A 21,811-nucleotide genomic window follows, 5' to 3' on the forward strand; every position below is an offset into this window, starting at 1 on the left:
CTACTTCATCACAATTTGATGTGACACTTCACATGTAGCTAAAATGGACAGAAGAATTATTGTTTACTGCTGACATTGCTGATTTACTTTACTAAGTTCATTCCTTCTGAGATAACATAACAAAATAGATTGCAAACAAAATCAGAAAAACCATTTAAATATCTGAATTTATTAAAATTTTCACATTCTTTATTTTTATTAAAAGTTGAACATAAGAGAAAGTATTAGTATTTTGCATGTGACATTTAAGTAATACTGAAAGTGCAAAAATAAAATGTTGACAAATCTGTCATTATATGACAGGACAACGATGAAGGTCAGTCTGCAATGGCATCAACAAAGAAAGTTACTGCTTTTTTCTGAGGCATGATAACAGTGAGCAGGACTGAAGATTCTGGTGCAGTAAGATGCACAGCTTCCCTGCAATGTTTCCTAGGAGAAAGGCTTCACAATCTTCATTGAGATGTAATTCTGTGGATAGAAGAACAGATTTTTGACTTACTGAATTAAAACCACTATATTAAGAAATCACTTAGAGTAAATATGTGAATGAACATTTGAACTGTTTCCAACTGAGTACCATCAAGTTTTTAATAGAATAAACTAACTTGTGGTAGTTTCAGACATAATTAAACACAGACATTATCAGCAAACTGTGTGATCTTACAGGCAGGGAGTAGAGCAGGATCCCGACGAACAAGACAAGTAGCAGGAGAAAAATCCCTCCAATGAAAAGCCACTTGAATCTGCGCCAGACTATGAACTTCATGGTCTTGCAAGGGTTTGTAAACCAGAAGAACGATGTGTCCGGGCGACTGTTGAATGGAGACATACGGCAATATTTATATTATGTGAATTCATGCAAAACAATTCACAGTTTTATTTTAGAGAGTTGTATTCCTACTTTGGTGGTTCCAGTTTGGGATTCATGTTGGGCTCATTTCTACCTTTCCCAGAAGGCCTCTCCTCCATCTCCTTCTCCTCCACTATTTCCAGTGTCATTTCTACTTTACCCTGCAAAATTTTGAAACACAGAATTAAACAGCATCCAGTGGAAAACATAACAAAGAACTGTGCTGAGGACATGCACATACACCAAGCACATGTTTCCCATCCTGCTCAATTGCACATGGCCACCAGCCTCGCACAGACTTCTGAGAGAACAGTGACTTGGGCTGTGGTTTTTTGGCAATGACAGATCCAACCATCCCTGGCAGCATCTTCAGGCTGCACTTTTCTGGCGTCTTCGCAGGGGGGATCAGATTGAGTAGGTCCAGCTCAACTGAACCTGTGACAGAAATTTGAATAGTAAATAAGTATGTGTTTTTGTTGTATATGGATATACTGAATACATTAGATTATATCTTTGTCTTAAGATTTTTCCTTGCCATGGCAATAATTGCCTTAAATAACAATACTGCATCACCTAAGTAGTCATCCAGGGAGAATTTGTCATTGTCCCATATCTGGATGGTCAATTTAGGAGGAATCCTAAATTCAGTTTTGTCCAGGTTCCAAAAATGCTCCTGTAAAAAGATTTAACATATTTTACTCAGATCATTGCCCACAACAAAACTGAATAGCTCTGTTTTTCGTCCATGATCTCACTCACCTTCCTTGAGACAACACACAGCTGTTCTGCAGGCAGGTATTCAAAGCCGAAGATGAACCTCCAGTTGAAGTTTCCATCTCCATCCAGGGATCTGTAGTGGACATCAGTCTTCTGCCTGTCCTCCTCCATTCCTGGCATCCATCTAAAAGCATTCACAAAAATGCACATTTAAACCTCAAAAATCCAAGCACAGGTGACAAATGAAGGGTTACGGTGAGAGACGGGCAATGTACCCTTTGACATAGATGTCACTCATGTTTTCTCCACTGATACTTGTGTCGTCCAGAGTGACATCAGTTGTGTTCCAAATGATGGCCCGCAAGAAGTACCTGTTTAAAATGTACCGTTATATTTCATCCTGCAATGCATTATACCTGACCATAATTATTCTGTGGAGAGTTTCTTACTTCTTGGCTTTGCGTGGACTGATGTCACACGGAGGTCCTGGCAAACCAAGGCACTTGGGGAAAATGTCCACCCACATTTGAATTTGTCCCTATATTTACAGAAAAACACTTTTAGTTAAAGATATTATACAATAAGATTGAAATGTTAACTTCCGAGAGTAGTATCTTTATACTGTAAACTCTATAACTTGTTAATGCATGAAAAATTTGCGCATTATTGCTATTGCTTTAACCTGGGGCAGATTTGGCTGGTGGGAGCTGTACAGGGTTCTGGTTTCCACATGTTCTGGTACCAATCCCTGGTTTCTGAGGACATGCAGGGCCAGCCTCTCTTTGGCTGGGCCCAAGTGTGAGTGGACAACAGTGTTTGCTTCTGCAAAGGACACAAAGGTTAAAGGCCATTGTACCACAGCCTATGAATGTTAATATCAGAGACACAAAGTGCCAACCTGAGATCAAAGTCAAGAGTAGCAAGGAAAACATTAAATCAGGAAACAGTTAGTGAGACTGTACATAAGAATAATAATTCTAACAATAATAAGATTGTAGGATTTTTAGAGTAGGGTGTACCAAAATCTTGCAGGTTGTATTGTTTTCCTGAGAAAGACAGGGAGCTTCCATCTCCCTCTATGCGTGGAGGCGGGACATGTCTCATGTTGGCCACATTCTGGAGGATCTGAGAGGGCTTCATTTGATCTCTCCACTGATTGATCCCTGACCTGTGAGAAAATAGAAGCCTAGTAGCCTTGGACATCTCATTTGTTCATTCTAACAGCATGCAAATAAGGGAGAGCTACACAGGCTTTGGGAAATCAAAAAAGAGATCACTGTTTTGTAGCATTCGATTTTTGTACTGCGGGTGTGTTTTTTCTGTTCATATTTCAGTTGGAAGCGAATATACATACTTACACACAGTAAGTCTGTGGTAGGCCACAGCAGGACCTGAAACGGGACAGGAGTCTGTTCTCCAAATCAATGACCGTCTCACCCACTTTCTCATCTCTGGTCACCATGTCATAGTCATACACAGAAATCTTCAGATCCTTATCTTGAGGAATGAAGCAGGACAGCTCGAACATCCTGGTATTAATGGAGAAGAGCACATTCAATGTTTATTGCTGCCTGTGTTATTTTGCTTCTAAATAATGTAAATGGATGAAAAATGTCTGCGTCACCTTCCAAACTCTGGATTGAGGGTGTTTGGTTTGTAGTTATCTCTGTTATCCGGTCTTTGCCTCCCAAGTGTAATTTTAACATATGGGTCACACTGAAATGAGAATGCAGAACTATCATCTTCTTCTTATTTACTTGACTTAAGGAAATGTTCTAAGGTCAGATTTTGCTCGGAGTTTGTTACTATCACTAAACACATGTGGCGTCCTAGCTGTAGATTCATATGAAACTCACCTTGCCATTTCTATCCTTGGGCTGGAGGTCAATACAGCGCACCACATATATTCTGACCAGACACTCCTGTGGTTCGCTCTCGGGAAGCTTTCTGAACTGGGGAGGTGGGGAAGGGACCTCTGGGTCATCAGGCAGTGGGTAAATCTTGAATGAGCCCTGTGCACCGCATAGAGTACCTTTAGTTATACAATACATCTTCGCAAAACCAATGATGTTCACAGATTTTCAATGGTAAAATATTTCTCGCCAGCAAATGAAAAAGCGTTTCGTGCAGGATAAAGATTTCTTTACACTTGTTTGTTTATTTACAATCTGTGACACATACCATTTATGGCTACAACTTCTCATGGTTTCAGCTTCAACTACCATTAACTGTGGTAAACCATTCATACTGTCAATACAGTGAGTTTATTCAACTGCAACAATAGAGGCATCTCTTTTCTAACCCAATATCTCAAAACCTAAATGCCGTACCGATTTGTAGCTGCTTAATTATTTAGATTAAACTGAAATGCTTAAATGATCCACCAGAGGGTAGACAAAGGCTATGAAATGTACAGGAACTATGCTACTAAAGAAGCAACCATTGCTTTTACAGCAGTTGTTCAGGCACAGAGTCAGTCAAGTAAGTTTTTTTCACCTTGAACTCTCCCACCACTGAAGGATCATCTTCCTCATCTTCAATCTTTCCTCGCTGAAGTTTGAAAGTCCTGCAGAAATCAGTCAGTCCCTGGAACTGGTCAACCTTTTCTAATTCAGATTTATAGACCTAAAAACCAAAATACACATGAAATCACTGTAGATCAAAGCAGGTGTATAACAAAAACAAACGTAGTGCAATATTATTGTGTGCTTTTAATCGGGCTATGAGATTTTGCACTTAATTGGCAAGTTTTGTTTAACTGCTCCCAGAAAAATGTTTGTCCATGTTTAGATATAATCAACTACAAATTAGTATCAATAAAAAAGACAAGAATAAGCAGTACTGAGCAACGTCCCTGTCTGTCATTGTTATTTTGTTCTACCTTGTAAAACCAACACAAACCCAAGCACGGATTCGATCAGTTCCTTTTTCTAACAATGTACAAAACACGATGTCACCTGTAATGTGTCGTATCCCTTATTCAGGTACGGCCCACACTTTTCCTGCTCTCCAACAGAGGCATAGAACTTACTCCACCAGTCTACTGCCTCCTCCTCCTAAACAAAGGGGCAACAATAATAACTAATGAACTCTTTACAAATGGTATCCATCAGTAGAATGGCTGTGAAAAGAAAAAATCTCACCTTTTCTTCTTGCAGCTGCAAAGTGGGGATCAAAAAATAAATCTTTGTCAATGAAAAGAAGCACAGATAGAAGTCACGTCACACCATTAATATGACCATTTTTTATTTACCTCAGTTTTCACAATAGGTCTCTCCTCAATGTCTATGACAACATCTCCATGGACAGCAGTTATCATTGCTCCTGAAAAGTTAATGAGGAAAGATGTAATAAATTCCTCATATGTGTCTGAGTGTATACGCGTATATGTGTGTCAGCATATGGATGTGTGTGGATACCTCTAGCAGACATGCAGGCTTCGACTTCATCATTACGGCGATACGGATCACATCGGAAGTCCTCCAGACAGTCAATGGTGCACTGTCCCACCACAGGTTTCCTACCAAAGGGTCTGTGGTCGATCACCTTCAGTACAATGGGAGGGGTGTACATCTCTTCTTTGGGAAGATGCTATGTGAGCAGCAAGACAATAGAACATGTAAGGAAAATATTTCAAAACTGCATTTGAAACTTTGAAGGTGTCTGGATATTTTCTCTACAGAGTTTAAGGGTTGGTACCACTTTGAGTAGCAGCACTGATCCAGGGAAGTTGGGGTTCTTTTTGAAGTTTTTCATTACAGCCGTTTGAACAATCTCGCCACCACATTCTACTATCAAACTCGGGGAGGACACTGTGGCTAACTGGTAAGTCTTCATGTTCCTCAATCCCCACGTCAAGACCTGTGGTCACATAATAACATTAACACACTTTCATAAACTGACACAGGCAGATTAAGGGACTAGCATGGCAGATGGAGAGAAGTGAAAGGGGGAAAAACTACCAGGGATAAGAAACACAATCACAGCAGAAATCTTGGGTTGGGTCTGGTCATGTCTGATCATGTGGAAGGAATTTATAGTGGCTGGAAGAGGAGCTGAGTGTCTTGATTGCTCACCTCAATCGCAGTAAGCTGTACTACCGGCCTGATTCCCTGAGGAACCATGTAGAGCTTCTCCCCCCGCCGAGGAGGCACCAGAGGCAGATCTCCATCACTGCCCTATAGAAAGAACAAAAAAATCACTTCATTTATAAAGCGTCATAAACCTAACTTAGAGTATATTAAGTTTCTTTCAGCATTATCTGGACCTTGTCTTTCAGTAGGAGCTCAGCAGCAAGAAGTGCCTCTCCAGCACTGCGACCCTTTCTGGTGACTGGGAACCACCACAGCTTGGTACTGACATCCACACTGGGGTTCAGTTTTACCACAGGGGGGCATGTGCATCGACCCATTGGCTCATCTTTCCCCTAGTGAACAAAGTACAGCAGCACATCAAGACTTAGCAAACCTTTGTTATATCTAATGCCACCTCCGGTTGCTTTACAGGGATACATCTGTTTATGATTGTGTGATTGAAATATTCAACACACCACTTGATCCCGGTCATACAGCTCCAAGACCACATCAGGACAGTTGTGCTCAAAGGTCTGTGGGTCTCCATAGATTTCAATGTCCTCAAAGATAAGAGTCTGATCCCATGTGGGGTTCAGTGTGGCCCTTTTGACTTCCGTAGTCTTGCTCACATGTAGGAATGACACATGGGCATAGGGATCTGAAGAAGAGCAGGTATAATTATTCCCACTTTGACTTAGGAAAAATTGCCCATCAGGAGTTGATTTCATTTATTATTTGTGATTTGTCTGTTTATAATGAGCCGTTATTTTTTTTTACCTGAGAAGCTGTCCTTGTCCATGGCACAGAGATTTCTTGCCTGATAAACATACACCCTCAGATGATAACTGTAAGACCCTGGAGGGAGATAATTTTCATCAACATGCCAAACTGCATCGCTACTAAAACGGAGTAACTTAATAGAGCACTTAATAAGGCATAAGCACATATTTATACAGATTTTATAGACTTCACAAAATCTGTGTTATTGTGCTTTAGGAATAAGCAGGACGCAGTGTAAAAAGAAAAAGAAAGCCTTTAATCAGCATCAGTTTTAGGAGTTAAATTTATCACACCCCTCCACTTACGGGCAAAGTGGCAGGAAACTGTGGGTGTGTTGGCACCAAAGAGCTTGGCTGCATCCGTTTTACTGGCCTTTTCATCAACGTCGACCCCCTGTTAACAAAGCACAGGCTGGGGTGCTTAAAAAAAACACACTTTGCTGCAAATGTTTGAGGTAATTTGAGAAAAATTAAAGCAAAGAATCCAGAACCAACATAAATTTCCTGAGTTATTTACCAATATCTGACAGGAACAGGAAAATGCAGAAGAATAATGAAAGGATATGACTAAGATGGCATAAATTAACCCCTGTTGCCATGACAACTGGCTTATTTGTGGACATTTAAGTATTACACAAGACTCACTAATGTCCCTTCCAGTTTGAAGATGGCGGAGGAACCGGTGCCCTGTGATGGGATCATCTTTCTCCTCCAGCGGCGACGACGAAAGGTGTCAGATGAGCGCGCCTTCCTGTGGAACTTCCAGCCAATCAGGGAAGAGTATTCCCAGCCTTCTCCTGGTTCTCGTCGCTGTAGAAAAGACAAAGAGAGAACAAAAGATTCAGAGACTGTACTCATAACATGTGTCAAGTCTACCTTTTTCTTCTCTCATCTACCACATCCTCACCTCGACAGCAGCCACTGTATCAGATATCTTCTTTCTTGGTCTTATGAGTCTTCTCCTGCGGTGGACGTGGTACATCTTCTCTGCCGCAACCCAAGATTTGGGTTTATCATCAGGGGGAATGGTAACTCCATATTCCCAACCTAGGGTGAAAAGACACACAGTTATATTATTTCAAATGTGAAAATACAACAAAGAAAAGATTTTGCTTCATAGTTTAGTTGTAATGCTCATGTTACCTTTCTCATCTACAGCTCTGTTGCTGTCAAAGCTCCAGGCATCCTCCCAGGTCCATCCAGGTGGACATTCAAACTCTTCTTTGCTCTGGGCTTTTTCTCCATTCTTCATAACACACATAGCATCACATTCTGTCAATATCATTTTTGAGATATTCGTAGTATTGTGTGGTCTGCAACTGTTGACCATTTGATTCTTGATAAAGCACAATATTCACTCTCCATTTAGCTCTATTTTTGGTCTCCACCACCAATTTCTGGGATAAACGTCTGATTTTTTTATTTGCTAAATGCTCCACTTTGTTAATCAGCTATTTACTACTTATACAGGTATGTAGGTAAGTATTTTTTTAAATCCAAATACAGGTGTCTGCTGTGTTTGCAAGGAGAATGAACCAATGAGTTGTAAGATGTTAAGATGTTCTGGGGAGCTGATGGGAAGTCCAGACTCAACTGATTAAGATTTGTTGGCTATTGTCTAAGTCAATCAACCAACGTAATGGCATAAGCATTAGTAGCAGCAGCTCTAATAAAAAACGGAACATTCACACCATAAAGACATTTGGCCACAGCCTGAAAAGGATATATGCTCATTTATGCAACCACAAAGCTACCCACCTGTTGCAAGTACATAATAACCCAGAAGAAACTGATAACATTGGAAAAAAGCATGAACAAACAAGCCTTGTCCTGTTATCTTCATTCACATATTTCACATAGTGACCTGAAAATTAAATGTGTGTAAAGAAGTGCCTCTGTGTGTGTGACAGCATCACAGCATACCACGTCTGTGTATGGCTCTGCAGCAGGTTTCCACTCCCCACCTGGAAAACGGCTTTCATTTTCAAATACTTCGTCTGTAAACTCTGTGTGGCCTGCATCTGCTTCCGTCATCAAACTGTAAGAAAACACCGTCACAACACACAGGTTGATGAGAGGCTTTGTGACTCAGACAAAAGCTATGTAGGACCACGATAAACATAGACTATCTCAGGAAGACGGGCTTCAGGGAGCTGAGATTATTTACAAGAACACCGTTGGGAGAATGTAAGCACTTAAAAATTAGGAGGCACCAAGAGAGGGAAGGAGACCTCCTTAAACCAAAACACTGGCGGATGCCGAAATTGCTTTTTCATTTCCTGTGATTGTGTTGCTTCTGTTCTGTGGCTGGTACCATCAATAATTCATGATTACGTAAGGGACAAGTTTTACTAACTACCACATTCAATAAATCAGGATAAATAGCTTGTGAGAATCACATAAGTGGGATTTTAAGTGTGCATTACATTTGTGTGAATTTGGAAGACCATATCCGTATGAATAGGAAGAACTTAAATTGTGGACCTAAACAGTGTTACCAAGTCGAGTTTGTAGCTCAAGTCTGAGGAAGAGATGCAGGGGAAAGGAGAGAGAGCAAAAAGAAAATGTGAAAATGGACTGGGTAAGAGAAAGAAAGTGGAATTCTGTGACAGAGAGGGAGACTGTGCAGGCACTATGTAGCCTTTTCATATTAGACAGGGATGTTTCATAATATTGCATAGAATCACTATTTACTATCGTGGTAATACTGACAGAAATTAGTGACTTTTCTCTCCAAGTTTTAAAAGCTGCAATGACAACAACAGAAATTCTGAGGCTTGGGAACTCTATTTTATAACTGACACAGAAAAGCAAGATCAACATTGGCAATATATGTAACTGAACAAGCAATATATTCAGCATGTTACATGTGGAATTCTTCGCCTCCACATCATCCATTACAGTCAAGGAATGTACAGCTTGTCAAGTGTTTCCCCTCCTCCATGTCCAGCAATAACAGGATGTTTGCACTTGAAACTATAAAAGCCTGGAATCTCGAAGGACTAAAAATGTTTGATAAAAGTGAGCTTCTTAAGCTTACCATCTCTCAGGCTCAAAAAACCAGTCCTCCTCCCATTCCCATCCGGGTGGTGGTAGAAAGTACTCCTTCTTAAGCTTCACCTTTCCAGTCACATCTGAGAATTTACAGCGACCAACCAGGCCGGTGGTTCCCCATTTGCCAAACACTTGAGCCTGGTTTTCATACTGCAATAAATTATACAAACCACTGTTAAGTCAGGAATCAAAACTATGGGGATGTATTTTTTATTTTTTAATACTTAATATAGATACTGTACCACTTCAGCATAAACACTGAAGTCTCCCTCTGAGAAGCTATTGAACTTCGCTTCACCAGCAGAGAGGCCGAGCCACATGTTGACCCGCAGCTGAACAGGGATCTTCAAACCTTTGTTTTTGTCCATGGGGTACTAAATCAAAAATATGAAAGTGAGAAGTCTTTGTGAAATATACAATGCTGAACGCCGGTAATCGTTGCTATGTTTTCTTTATCAGAAATATCTATCCAATTAGAGTGAATCTGGCATTGCATGCTGACTGGTCTTGTACCTGCATGAAGATGGTCTGGGTCTTTCCACAGTGTTTTCCACAGGCCTGCTCGCTAAAGTTAGAGTATAGGATCTGGTTTGCTGGGATTCGGGCATAAGCCAACCGCTTCTCTCCTCTCAGCATCCATATGATCACATCTGGCATGCTGTTCTGAGGCTGATGGAGACATATAATTTCAGGCATAATAAAAATGAAACTGTATCTCTATGAGCTTCTTGACCCATTCAACAGTGAGTTTTCTTTCCCTAACCTCCTCAGCCAGCTGCTTGATTCTTTCCAGCCAGTCTTCAATGTCACCAACAGTAGCCTTGACATCTGTGGCCTCTTCTCTCATGTGAATAGCCATCTGTTTGATACTCTCCACAGCAGCATGACGCAGTCTTTTCATTTCCAGATCCAGCTCTGTAATGTTGTGCTGACCCTCCGGCGATGGAAACTGGAGACTGTCAAAACCAAGAGCAGAGTAATAATTAAAGATCAAAATTTGACCAGTCAAATGTATCTCATCTTCCTGAAAAAAAATGCAGCTATCTAATGAAAAGCTGCAGCAGGTGCAAAAGCTGCAATATAGCATTACTTCATGTAACTCACAGGTCTAGTGTGGGATGAGTCTGGTCCTGTCTCACCTGCTAAGATCCTCAACCATGTGGTTGATGAGCTTGAGCCAAATCTCTCTCAGGCTTGCATCAGGGACCTTGGCTTGGATGGCTGTTTTTAAAGAAATGAGGCGGGACTCCTAAAATAAATCACAAAGACGAGGCAAAAAAGGGATGAATGGGCAGCATTACCTGTACAGACATGTACAAGATTCATTTATATATTATGACAAGATGCCACTGTGACCTATTCTCACCAGTCTCTCAGCAACGAAGAGGAGAACATTGACAGAGTCCAGGCGGTGGCTGATGTCTTCCCAGTAGGAAGTGACAATCACTACGGGCTTAGTGTCAGCCCAGGGAAGGTAATAGTAGTGATTACCTACACAATAAATACATAAAATTATTTTAAACACATGCTATGGCGACAGTCATTCTCTTTGACTTCATTACTTCTTAGTCACAGACACCGACTTACAGTATATTTAAACAAGTAAATGTCCAATGTTACAATATATAATCATATTGTGAAATATTATATAATCCATTTGAGATTTCGTCATGCCCCTGAAAAAATTTGCCATTCTCAAAATCAGCAATTAGAAAGCTACATTTTTTGTGTCATGAATAAATTAGAAGCTAAAAACAGGACCATGGTGCACATATTAGTTTTAATAACTCTAGATAATTACATGGAAAAAAGTTCAGTCATTTATGAAATGCTGCAGGCTGTTTTATATTAGCTTCATACCATCAAACACAGCAAAGCTGTATTGGGTTGTGGATGCCAGGGGCTTGCAGGTGGAATCCAGCTTGTTTCCATAATTACCAATGCTGACTTCAAACTGGATTGGCTCTCCTGGCTGTTGTAGCATGCATGCACTGTGGAAAGCAGCGCAAAGAGAATACTTCCTCCTCTGCTGGTATTTCTGCACCCAATAAAAAGCAGTGTGGCATTGTTAGAAGTTTAGGCAAAGAAAAAAGTGACCATATGACAACAAACAGGAGTAATTATGATATGACACGCTTAAAGTACGTAGTGTGTACCTCTGCCACAAGGATGTCATCACTAGAGATTTCATCCAAATTCTTATCAATCTTTTCATCCAGCTGCGAGGACAGTTCAACAAGGACCCTTCCTCTATATGCCACCCCTTCTCCCTGGAAAAAAATTGAAATGCAAAAACATCATGTAAGAATCGTCATGAAGGTGAAATATCATGCGTCTGTACGCCATATTACACCTTCAGCGCTGACTTGATGGGTAGTCTTACCTTTCCTAAGTTCAGTTCGTCGTACGGGTCAGGCAGGCCAGTGAATTCTCTTGGGCTACCGTACAGATTGACATAGCAAGGCCCAAAAGCTGGGAGAAAACCGACCTCCGATGCTGCAGTGTTCACTGTGATACACAGACACTCAGCATAAAAACCCAACAATGATTTAACACTTGGAATTAAGATTGCCATGAGGTGAGCCACAATCTGCCTATGTACCCTTTTATAAATGTCATGATCAAATCTAACTTGAGAATGTAATATGTTGAAATTTGAGAAGCTTTCATGCTATAAAGTTATATTTTTAAAACAAAAATACAACTCATGCAGATGACCATGTGGAACGTACATTCAGTGACTGGGTTGCCATTTTCAGCCGATGCTTCTGTTTGTAATTAAAACAGAGAACAATCACATAAATTAAATGTAATTTTGCAATAGGAATATTTTAACCACTGAGATATTACATTATTACCCTCAATCACTCCACCAGAGGAAGACATTTTGCTCAGATTCAGATAAGTTGTTCCGATGGCATCATTCTTGCTAAAACGATCCCTGAAAAGGATAAACTGCCAAGTCAATTATTGGTGTTGGTATTATCCTTTGTGCAGCTGTTTGTGAATGAATACCGTCTCTTACCAGTCATACATGGTCAGTTTGATGCATTCACACATGGATGGGAACTAAAGAGGTAGAGATCATTTTTGCTCACTGTTAAACTGGTTTTATGATTGAACTCAAGCACAAAATAAGACAATTCTCAATATGGATTTTTCTTACTTTGACTTGCAGGTTGATGAGCTGATTCCACTCTGGGTTAGCATTTCTCTCAATTATTCTGGTGCACAGCTATGAGAAAAAAGAAATGTTTGTAAATGAGCTCTATTCATAGAGTAAGAACCACTCTATAATAATATTTTTAATCTTATCTGATGTACCTTCTTCCCAGCAAAACTGACTTCCAAATATGGATCCACCAAGTTTTTCCTGTCTGAGTCTCCTCGAATGGCTTGCTTTACTGTCTGAATAATGGCATCATCCACTGAAACGCAGTAATGCTTCTAAATAGAAGTTTCTTGAATGGATTTGTCTGGAATAGACCTAAAGGGGTACAGGGATTTGTAAAGTTTGACATCGCTTACTCTGTGGCATATCCTCGGCACGATAGACTTTAAGAGTCAGGGTGGCCAATCGCATCGTGACTCCAGCTGGAACCAAAAGATTACTCTCTATGTCGTCCTGCTCATCACTTAGCTCTCTCTTCTCAGACTGCAGACAGGATGAGGAGAGGTCAGTTTCAACGCTGCTATGATAAAGGAGTTCGATGTGAAATGATAAGGTACCCGTACCGGTGGCTCATCTCCAGTGCCTGCAATTATTATGCTGACTTTCAGGTAACCTTTGGGCCCCAAGCCGGCATCATCAGGATCACTCAGGAGGAGCCATTTCCTCATTATGGCATGACCTAGACATGGCATAATATTCAACACATTCAATATCTCAAAACAGTGTGTACACAGAGATCTCAACTTTTCACATATTATACATGGAAAAACTGACCCGCTTCATCATAGATGTAGCCAACATCCAGCTAAGTGTACAAGGAAAAATTGAAACATGTTAAAAAATTGAGGTATGAGAGCCACAATTCAAATTCCAAGTGAAGGACTTAAAAGCATTTGAAAGAGCATACCTTAAACTCTCCTATTAGACTGTCAGCTCTGAGGGAGATAGAGTCATAAACCTGTAAGAAAACAAACCAGGTGCAGAAATTACTTGATTTTCACAGCAAACAGCAGACTGTAAACAGCTAAAACAAAGCTGCATTATCACACAAATAGGTTATCTACGCACCCGAAGACTAATGCTCTCATCAAACAGTTTAGAGGGAAGCATGTTAACGTTGTTGGAAAACATCTGAGGGACAGAAACAAAGTTGTAATTTCACATGTTTGTTCTGTGGTCACTGTACAATACATTTTGATGACAGACACACTTCGATTTCAGTGATTGTGGCAAGTTGTAGAACTTACAATTTTTTAAGCTGATGCTTTGGCTAAAGCTGAGACAAGGGAAATGCATAGGAGAGGAATTAGCGACAAGAAAAGGCTGAGAGTACAGTGCTCAATCTCCAAAGAAGCTGTCATTTGGCCACTGCTGATGAATACAGAAATATCTCAGGATGTTACTGAAGCTCTGTGAGATTATTTAGCAAAGAAATAAGATGAGCAGGTGTTAAAAAAACGGACAAGCAAGGCAAAAGGCAAAAGAAAAAATCAGTAAAGCAATATCTATAGAAATTGTAGAGATGGCCTCATTACCTCATCAAAGAATGGGTTATTTCCTCTTCTAATTCTCGTTCTGTGTTGATGTCCACATACATTCACCTTAACAACTGGCTTGATGTTGTTGCCAGGCAGCTGCCGACCCTCGATAACCCGAACCCGAATCTGTACATTGCGAGCAAAACCAAGGTAGCTGAACAAACAGTGAGACAACTTATCTGGATTGACTTTTTAAAAGGCCCGATTTGCTCATTTGAGTTGACAAATGCCAACTTATTCAGTGCTCAAACAAATATCTGGGAGCTGGGAACAAAACTATATTCTGTTCCCAAATGAAAATCACATGTGTGAAACTAAAAGGATGCTGGCGTGTTTGCAGTTCTCTAATATGAAGGATAATGCTATGATTTCCTATCTATTTCCAGGAATGGCCTTTAGTGTACAACTGGTGAAATCTTTTATGTGATTAACAATAAGAGTTCCCTTTTAAATTGGTATCTGTGATTATCCAGTAATTTTGGTGAGAGTATTCAAAAATCAAACAATACCTGGAAGTCCTGCGGCTTATTGGCCAGGGCTCTGCACCTCGTACGGCCATGACGGATTGGTTTATGGCAGGGTTTCTTTGGCTGGTTTGGTGAAGTGGGAATTCCTGGACTTCCACCCTGACCTCCGCCTTCTGTGTCTGCCACTCCCTCATCATCCTCCTCGCTGCCTGCTGTGGTGCAAAACCACAAAAATCACAAGTTGAAATCAATGTTCTAAATATACTTTGAATTGTTTCCCCATAGTTGTTGATTTGTATCTACTGTGAGCACACACACTGTCACTGGAGGGCAAGCTACACCGTGGTAGCTTCCGAGCAACATGGAAGGCACTTGTTGGCAAAAATGTGCCGAACAAACAGAACTTTGTTTCTGCTAGATCAAAACTTCCTTTGTAAGTGACATTGCAGTTGCTTTTTGAATAGCGGCAACAGGAGCCAGTAATAATATTGCACTTATTTGAAGTAATCGCATCTCTGTGGTTCAAAGTGGCTCAATGAGTTGCTGTGCAGAGAAACAGAGCAGGAGGAGGTCATGCAGTAAAAACAAGAAAAAAAAACTCAGCACTCCGTGTGGTTTGCCCCTTAACCACTCCGCAATCAAGTTGCCCCATAAAGTGTTCCATTTTAAAAAGTTATGTTTGTGGACACCTACTACATTTTATTTTTTAAAGGTTGTAAACGTTATATTAAATCATTTTTTGGGGGTTTCAATTTTTTATTGCATTTTTTATACCTTTTTAATGTGAAATTTTTCACCGATTAATATCCATCCTTGTGTTTTGTGCAAATTATTCTGACTTAAATACCATTTTAAGACAAATGAACTCTTTGCACATCTGCGACAAACAGAAAATGGCAAAATGACAAAAGAAGAAAACCAAAAAAAGCACTCAGAGAGCACAGTACTCCGCCAAGGCTGCTCAGTTGCTGTATGATTTCCAATGGATAAGCCCTGATAAGTCTACAGCGGTTGATTTGTAGTATGATCGCAATCATGTGATCGTCAGCTGATCTGCTGACGTAGCGTTCACTTGTTGTCATAGTTACAGTGACACCGTGTCACTATCTCACAATGATACAGAAATCTTTAACAAATCCATGGATCCTGTCTATAAGCCGCATCACTGTCAAAATCTAATCAGGTGGTCCTTGTGTCATTTCTGACCTTCTGTGAAAATTTCATCCAAATCTTGTTATTCTCTTTTTGAGTAATGTTGTGCACAGAACAGACAAACAGTCTCTGCCGCGTTCCTTGGCAAAGTACAAATATGGAACCCTCTTGATAACAGTTCAATAAACTTCTTTCATACAGTGAAGGGATTACTGCCAGGAAGGCCAATGCACTTTCGGGCAGCTGCTGTAGCTATTCACAGAGCAGCTTCAATATTACTGTTAAACCCTGTAAGATTTGACATATCAACAAAAAGAAACAGTTCTGTAAGTACTTCCTGTTTGATCAATGTCAACAGAAAGTGTGTGTCGTGTTGTTGGGACGTTAGCACAGCGTATGAACATAATCAGAAGAGTCTAACAGACTCCCACACACTGTCTAACTTACAAGCATGCATTTAGAGCATTTGGTTTTGGTGATAGAACTTCATCAAGTAATTCAGTGGAGTGAATTTGAAACTTTTGAACACCATGCTGAAAATCATTTATTGGTACATTAAAGAGATAAAAATATAGTAAAATCATGACTTGATTGGCTCTGTTTTTTGGGATTGGTAGATTTTTTAAAAATCAGACACGAGCCTTCTTTTATAGTATGATAGAAAAGTCAATTTATCACAATTTTCTGAAGTTAACTTCTTACCAGCGTCTATGTTTGACATGTCTGCATCAGACTGCTCATTCAGGTTTGGAGTGATGTTGGCAGGTGGCTCATATCGAATGAGCAAATTAATGTTTGCCTGCAAAAGAATACAATTACCTAGCATGACCAGATGTTTCATACCAAATATCACATTGTAGATTTTAACAGAGTTAACAAATTACTTAGGATTGATACAGATCTGAGTCATTCAGAGCTGACTTGGATAAAATTCATTTTCGTAAAACAATTAGACAACCCCATGGAATCTACATAGGATTAAAACATCAGCTAAATGTATTCACCCCAATGTACTGTTGTTTCTCATTGTTCAAGGGCAGATTCTTGGATGGGAGGGACTTCACATTACCACTGGCCAAGTCTCTTAATGAAATGTTTGCAGAGCCAATGAACCTGAAAAGCAATCACACAAATTTCCATTTGGTCAAAATCATTTAAATCACACATTCACAAAAGAAACAAGAAAAGCACTGAGCAAAAGGCTGTTCATACCCCATTTCACATTGTCAGAAATGCAGCATATTTTTGTAGAAATGCAGCATTTTTTTATTAGTTACTGATGATCAGAAATCACGGCTGCATAGAATGTGACCATTTAATATAGATGTACCCACAAACAAAATGATCTTGCGCTGAGCACAGGCATGTGTTATGCATGTGTACGTTATGCACGGATAACGATTCGCATGACCTAAATATGTAGCGGGCAGCGGGAATTGATGGGACTCAGAAACACCCCCACATTTTAATCAGTTTCTCCTTGTATCATTTCCAATGGATAAATCCCGAGAAGTCCGCAACGGTGGATTTGTAGTAGGATCGCAATCATGTGATCGTCAGCTGGCTGCTGATGCAGTGTTCACTTGTTGTCATAGTTACAGTGACGTCATGCCGCTATCTTGCAGTGATACAGAAATCCTTAACAAATCCATGGATCCAGACTATAAGCTGCATCATTGCCAAAATCAAATGAAATGGTCCCTGCGTTATTTCTGACCTTTCCTGAAAATTTCATCAAAATCCATTACACGGATTTGCAGAGACAAATGTACTTAACTCCACTGCGTTCCTTGGCAGAGTAACAATTATACATGTTTGAAAATGCTACAACTGTGAGAACGTTTTGGTTCCACATTCTGTGATGAAAAGTGACCTGCTCATAAGGCAACTGGATGGAATGTTACTGTTTGTAATTTTTTGTTGCTCTGGATGACTGAAAGTTTCTACTTCCTAATTTCACTTCTTCACATATTATGAATAACCAAGCAACGACACCTACATTGTTACTTTGTCAAGCAAACAGAAGTTAAGTACCAGTGATTAATAACCACAAAGGATTACGACACATTGGACATTTTCTAAAGTCTTACCAAACCATTACAATTTGAACTCCATGATTTTTTGCAGCTACAAATGTGATGCTGTGACAGTGTTCTTGACCCTAAGGACAAAATCATCTTTTCTTGACTAATTCAGGCTAAAGAGACATTTGGGAGAAGCTGTAGCACTTTCCAGTGCGCTGTGACAAACACCAGTGATTACACAGGCAAGAAAGAGTGTATGAGGAAAAACTGGAGAAATGGAAATCATCAACTTGTACCACAGGCATGTAATGCAAGCTCTGTGCCCAGTTTAAGGGTGGACAAATACAGATCCAAAGAGGCGGGAGAATAGGCAGTCTTAAGTGACCAACATAAAAACAACCACAATCATACACAGTTTCTTTTTCTTCTCTATTGATCTCAACAGATGTTCCATTATTCATGATTGCAGAGTGCTTAGAAAACAGTCTCATCTGTGGAGAAAATGTGGCATTGGAGATTTATTGTTTCTAATTAGCCTGTATAACTCTCCACCCACTAGGACACAAAGATTTCAACCCTAGTCTCAAGTATATGCTCCTTTGAAGATGAAATATTTGACTTTAAAACCACAATAAAGGAAAACCGTAACAATTTTCTTGGCATACTGATATAATGTCACCTACAAATGCCAGCTTTCAAACAATGCTAATGGGATACAAGAAAAAAAAGGAACTGAGCAGTCCTCTGTGCTAGTTCAGCTGCTGGATATGGCTTATCTTGTTTAGGCCACAGATACCCATCTTTGGCTGTGTGAGTCTTGATTTTCCTGGATTTTAGATGTGGGTGAGAGCTAATGACTGCATTTCCTAACACATTTCCAGAGTTATTTTCTGTATAAATTAAGTTCGGAGCTGCTACAAGTCATCGCCGATGCGCCAATGACAAGCCTGCGCAAGCTGTCTTATTCACCTCTCTCAAGCAGTGCAAGCAGAGCTCATGGAAAAAATATTTAAGTGCATGAGTGGCTGGAGGAGACATTCCTCCACCCTCACCCCCGTTTATATTGTTCGCAATCAGTCAGTGGAGTGACTCAGTGGAAATGTTATGGCTTTGTGTAGTTTGGTGCCTGCGCTTCAGAAAAAAAATGACTTAGACTCGCAATGTTATGCATGTATGTGCCTAAAAAAAGGATAAAAAAGAAGTGATTAATAAAATATAAGGCAGGGAGGTGAAAAAAACAGACAATTTTTTTTCCTTTTAAGGCAACATTCCTTGCCAGAGCTGCAGCGCTGTTGTGAGGGAGTCAAAGCAACTTCTTTCCCTACGCAGCAAGTCTTAACATGGCAGCTCAGTAAACTTTCAACATCTTACTTCTCAACAAAAAAAAAATCCTAATCACTATTTTCAGCCATGCTCTGAACAATAAGGAGTTATACTACCGGTCATCGAAGCGACACAAACACTTTCACAGATTATAATTGCCTCACAAGGTAAATCTCTTGGGTGGGATGAGGTCTTCCCTTTCACTCATTACCTGCACTACCTGGCATAACATGGGTGTTTGTTGTATTTTTAGGAGAGGCATTTCTGTAATGCGCCCCCCCCCCCGAGAGGGAAGCAGCTGACTCAGAGGCCCTTTGCCTCAAAGACAGAAGTGAGTTGGAATGACCAGTAATTTGTCATTCAGGGACATAGGGTGTGGGTCATTTATTCATTTATCCCACACTTGTCTGGTTTAGGACAACTTAGGCTTAGGCAAAGTAACACAATTACAATATGCCATATATCCAAATGTGATATTGTTTCAATTTAACGATTATAATATACATACTTGTGTTTTCCGATTGTTTCATAGTCTTTTACAATTATTTCCATGAATGAAGAGGCATCCAAATGAGATCCTTTCAGATCAAATTCAAGGACCTGTAATTACAAGAAAGGGGGAATTACAATCAATTTAGACTAATTTTGACTCTTAAGTGAGTAATTGTTTCAAACTAAGCAAAATCAACAAACAGTAACTGCAACATTTTGCAGTTTAAAGTACATTTCCTCACTTACTTCATTCCACTCTGGATTCAGCTCACTGTCAATTGCTTTCGTTTTCTTCTTTTCACCTGGAAGGACAATGCAAGTAAATTACTGAGGAATAAAACAACAACAACAAAGAAAACTAGTTCTATATCAAATACACCCAGTGGACACAAACAACCACACTAGTAATGATAATAATAGTAAATCAAATAAAGAACCAGCTAAGGGCCTTAAACTGCTGATGTGTAGGGACCCTCTACTACTGAGCTTATAAGGATGCATTCTTGGTTTTTTTTTGTGCAAACGCTGGCCACAGTTAATCGACTAAAAGATAAACTGTTGCTACCTTCACTTGTTGGCACCAAAAAAAAAAAAAAAAGGTGGGTTGCACTAATTAATAATATTTTATTTAATGTAAAATGCTGGTTAACTGTTGCCACAACACCTGCCACATGTCTGTGCAGCCCCCCTCTTAGTGCTCCAATGGCCTCCTCTGGTAAACCAAAGTGTAAAAAGCTTTGTAGGCTGCATTAGAATAAACTGGTTCATAACCAGCCCACCTGTGCAAAACCACAGCTGATATTTTAGACTATATATTTGCTTTTATTGAGTGAGTTGTTGACATGTGTTGCAGGATAATGTGCAAGTTGATATAGGCAGTGCACCAACAACACACATTATAACAGCATTAAATATATGATTTGGTTATAGAATAATGTGGTTGTCGGTTTCCTACGGCTCTTAAATAGCTTTATGTAGTATTTTTCTAGTAATGTTGATGCTTATTTTAGAATTGTGCAATATTAAAAATATTTTATTAGTTTCTTAACAGTTTTAATGTTATTTTTTAGACTAGTCGAAGAGTCTAATAGAAAGTTCCATTTAAATGACTGGAAAATAAGTCACAAGGAACATACCTACTGCCAAAATATGACATTTATGCTCATGGTAATATATGAGTAAACTGCAACAAGTTATTACTGTGAATGTGATTAAAAGCAAAGGTTGCCAAAGAAGATTGTAAATTAAAAGGAAGTGAAACACTATGCATGATCAATCAAACAAAAAAAAAAGACTTCACATACATACATTAGCATAAAGCTGTTTCCCTATTATTATTATTTTTTTCAAGAGAGATATCTCACCTCTAAAGACAACTGTAGCAAATGGATCCGGATTTCCAAGCCTCTTTTTGGGGATCCCACTAGCGGACTCAACAATGACGCGCAACATTGTTGATCAAGTCCCAGTTTAATCAGAGAAACGTATCATGTTCCGTCGAGAGAGATGGAGCAGCACAGGGGAACTGAAAGGCACAGATGTAGAGAGAGGAGTGAGCAGCCTCACTCATGAGTCACAGCTGCCACCCAGCCAGCCAGGGGGTGTCAGGCAAGAAACAGATAGTGCTGTAAAGAACAGCCTACCGTTAACAACCTTAGAAAATTCAAACTTAAACGTGGCTCCTCCTAATTGTTTTGTTTCTCTGAGTGTCATTTAATTGTTCACTTTATCTCCCCCTCTTGTGTGATATAAAGTAGAATATCCCTGGCATTTTCCTCTTTGTTGTATTTTTGTGTAAAATTGCAAATAAAATTGATTTTTTTAAAAAAAAGAACAGCCTACCAATGTCTTTGTATTTACAAAATGCTTCACATTTCTCGCCAACTTTTGCCAGTCATCTCCTGGCATTCACGACATACAAGCTCTTCTCCAGTGTCCATGTAAATAAAACCACCTACAATAAACAGACACTTTAATAAGTTGTTTGCATGTGTCTCTGCTGTATTAATTAAGGTATCATACCTCGACAGTATTAAATTAACAAATATTAGTCACCAAAACGTTTCCCGACGGTTCGCACTATTATTCTCAGACTAACGTTTTCGCGCTGAACTCCACCGCCGGCGATGTTTAACGTATTTTATGTTTTAAGCTAATTGATAGTTGC

At 39.7% G+C, this 21,811-nt stretch overlaps 1 protein-coding gene across 2 annotated transcripts; it reads right to left on the bottom strand.

The window, feature by feature from the left end:
• Window positions 1-163: 163 nt before the first annotated feature.
• myofl (myoferlin like) lies at window positions 164-21,221 on the bottom strand. 2 transcript variants are annotated; one of them, XM_022212221.2, is made up of 54 exons: window positions 21,009-21,221; window positions 19,891-19,946; window positions 19,661-19,752; window positions 16,810-16,918; window positions 16,508-16,604; window positions 14,696-14,865; window positions 14,184-14,312; window positions 13,717-13,779; window positions 13,556-13,606; window positions 13,423-13,453; window positions 13,212-13,327; window positions 13,005-13,131; window positions 12,801-12,904; window positions 12,643-12,711; window positions 12,502-12,545; window positions 12,335-12,417; window positions 12,209-12,244; window positions 11,860-11,984; window positions 11,633-11,746; window positions 11,337-11,514; window positions 10,843-10,967; window positions 10,616-10,725; window positions 10,240-10,432; window positions 9,990-10,145; window positions 9,719-9,850; window positions 9,463-9,626; window positions 8,346-8,460; window positions 7,566-7,668; window positions 7,330-7,469; window positions 7,068-7,232; window positions 6,729-6,816; window positions 6,421-6,498; window positions 6,120-6,301; window positions 5,838-5,996; window positions 5,647-5,748; window positions 5,270-5,431; window positions 4,990-5,161; window positions 4,824-4,894; window positions 4,714-4,728; window positions 4,528-4,626; window positions 4,067-4,195; window positions 3,427-3,582; window positions 3,195-3,286; window positions 2,929-3,099; window positions 2,590-2,738; window positions 2,253-2,392; window positions 2,020-2,108; window positions 1,846-1,941; window positions 1,613-1,754; window positions 1,427-1,526; window positions 1,095-1,288; window positions 905-1,014; window positions 668-815; window positions 164-471 (listed from the first exon to the last, which is right to left on the bottom strand). In XM_022212221.2, the coding sequence occupies exons 1-54, from the start codon at window positions 21,094-21,096 to the stop codon at window positions 433-435; spliced, it is 6,168 nt and encodes a 2,055-aa protein (XP_022067913.1). In that variant the 5' UTR covers window positions 21,097-21,221; the 3' UTR covers window positions 164-432. The 2 variants fall into 2 exon arrangements, with proteins under 2 accessions (XP_022067913.1, XP_022067921.1); XM_022212229.2 differs by lacking the exons at window positions 14,184-14,312; window positions 14,696-14,865; window positions 16,508-16,604; ... (2 more) ...; window positions 19,891-19,946; window positions 21,009-21,221 and adding an exon at window positions 13,896-13,911.
• Between the last annotated feature and the right edge of the window lie 590 nt (window positions 21,222-21,811).

This window comes from Acanthochromis polyacanthus, chromosome 15 (assembly GCF_021347895.1).
Source record: "Acanthochromis polyacanthus isolate Apoly-LR-REF ecotype Palm Island chromosome 15, KAUST_Apoly_ChrSc, whole genome shotgun sequence".
In the NCBI taxonomy this organism is placed as follows: domain Eukaryota; kingdom Metazoa; phylum Chordata; class Actinopteri; family Pomacentridae; genus Acanthochromis; species Acanthochromis polyacanthus.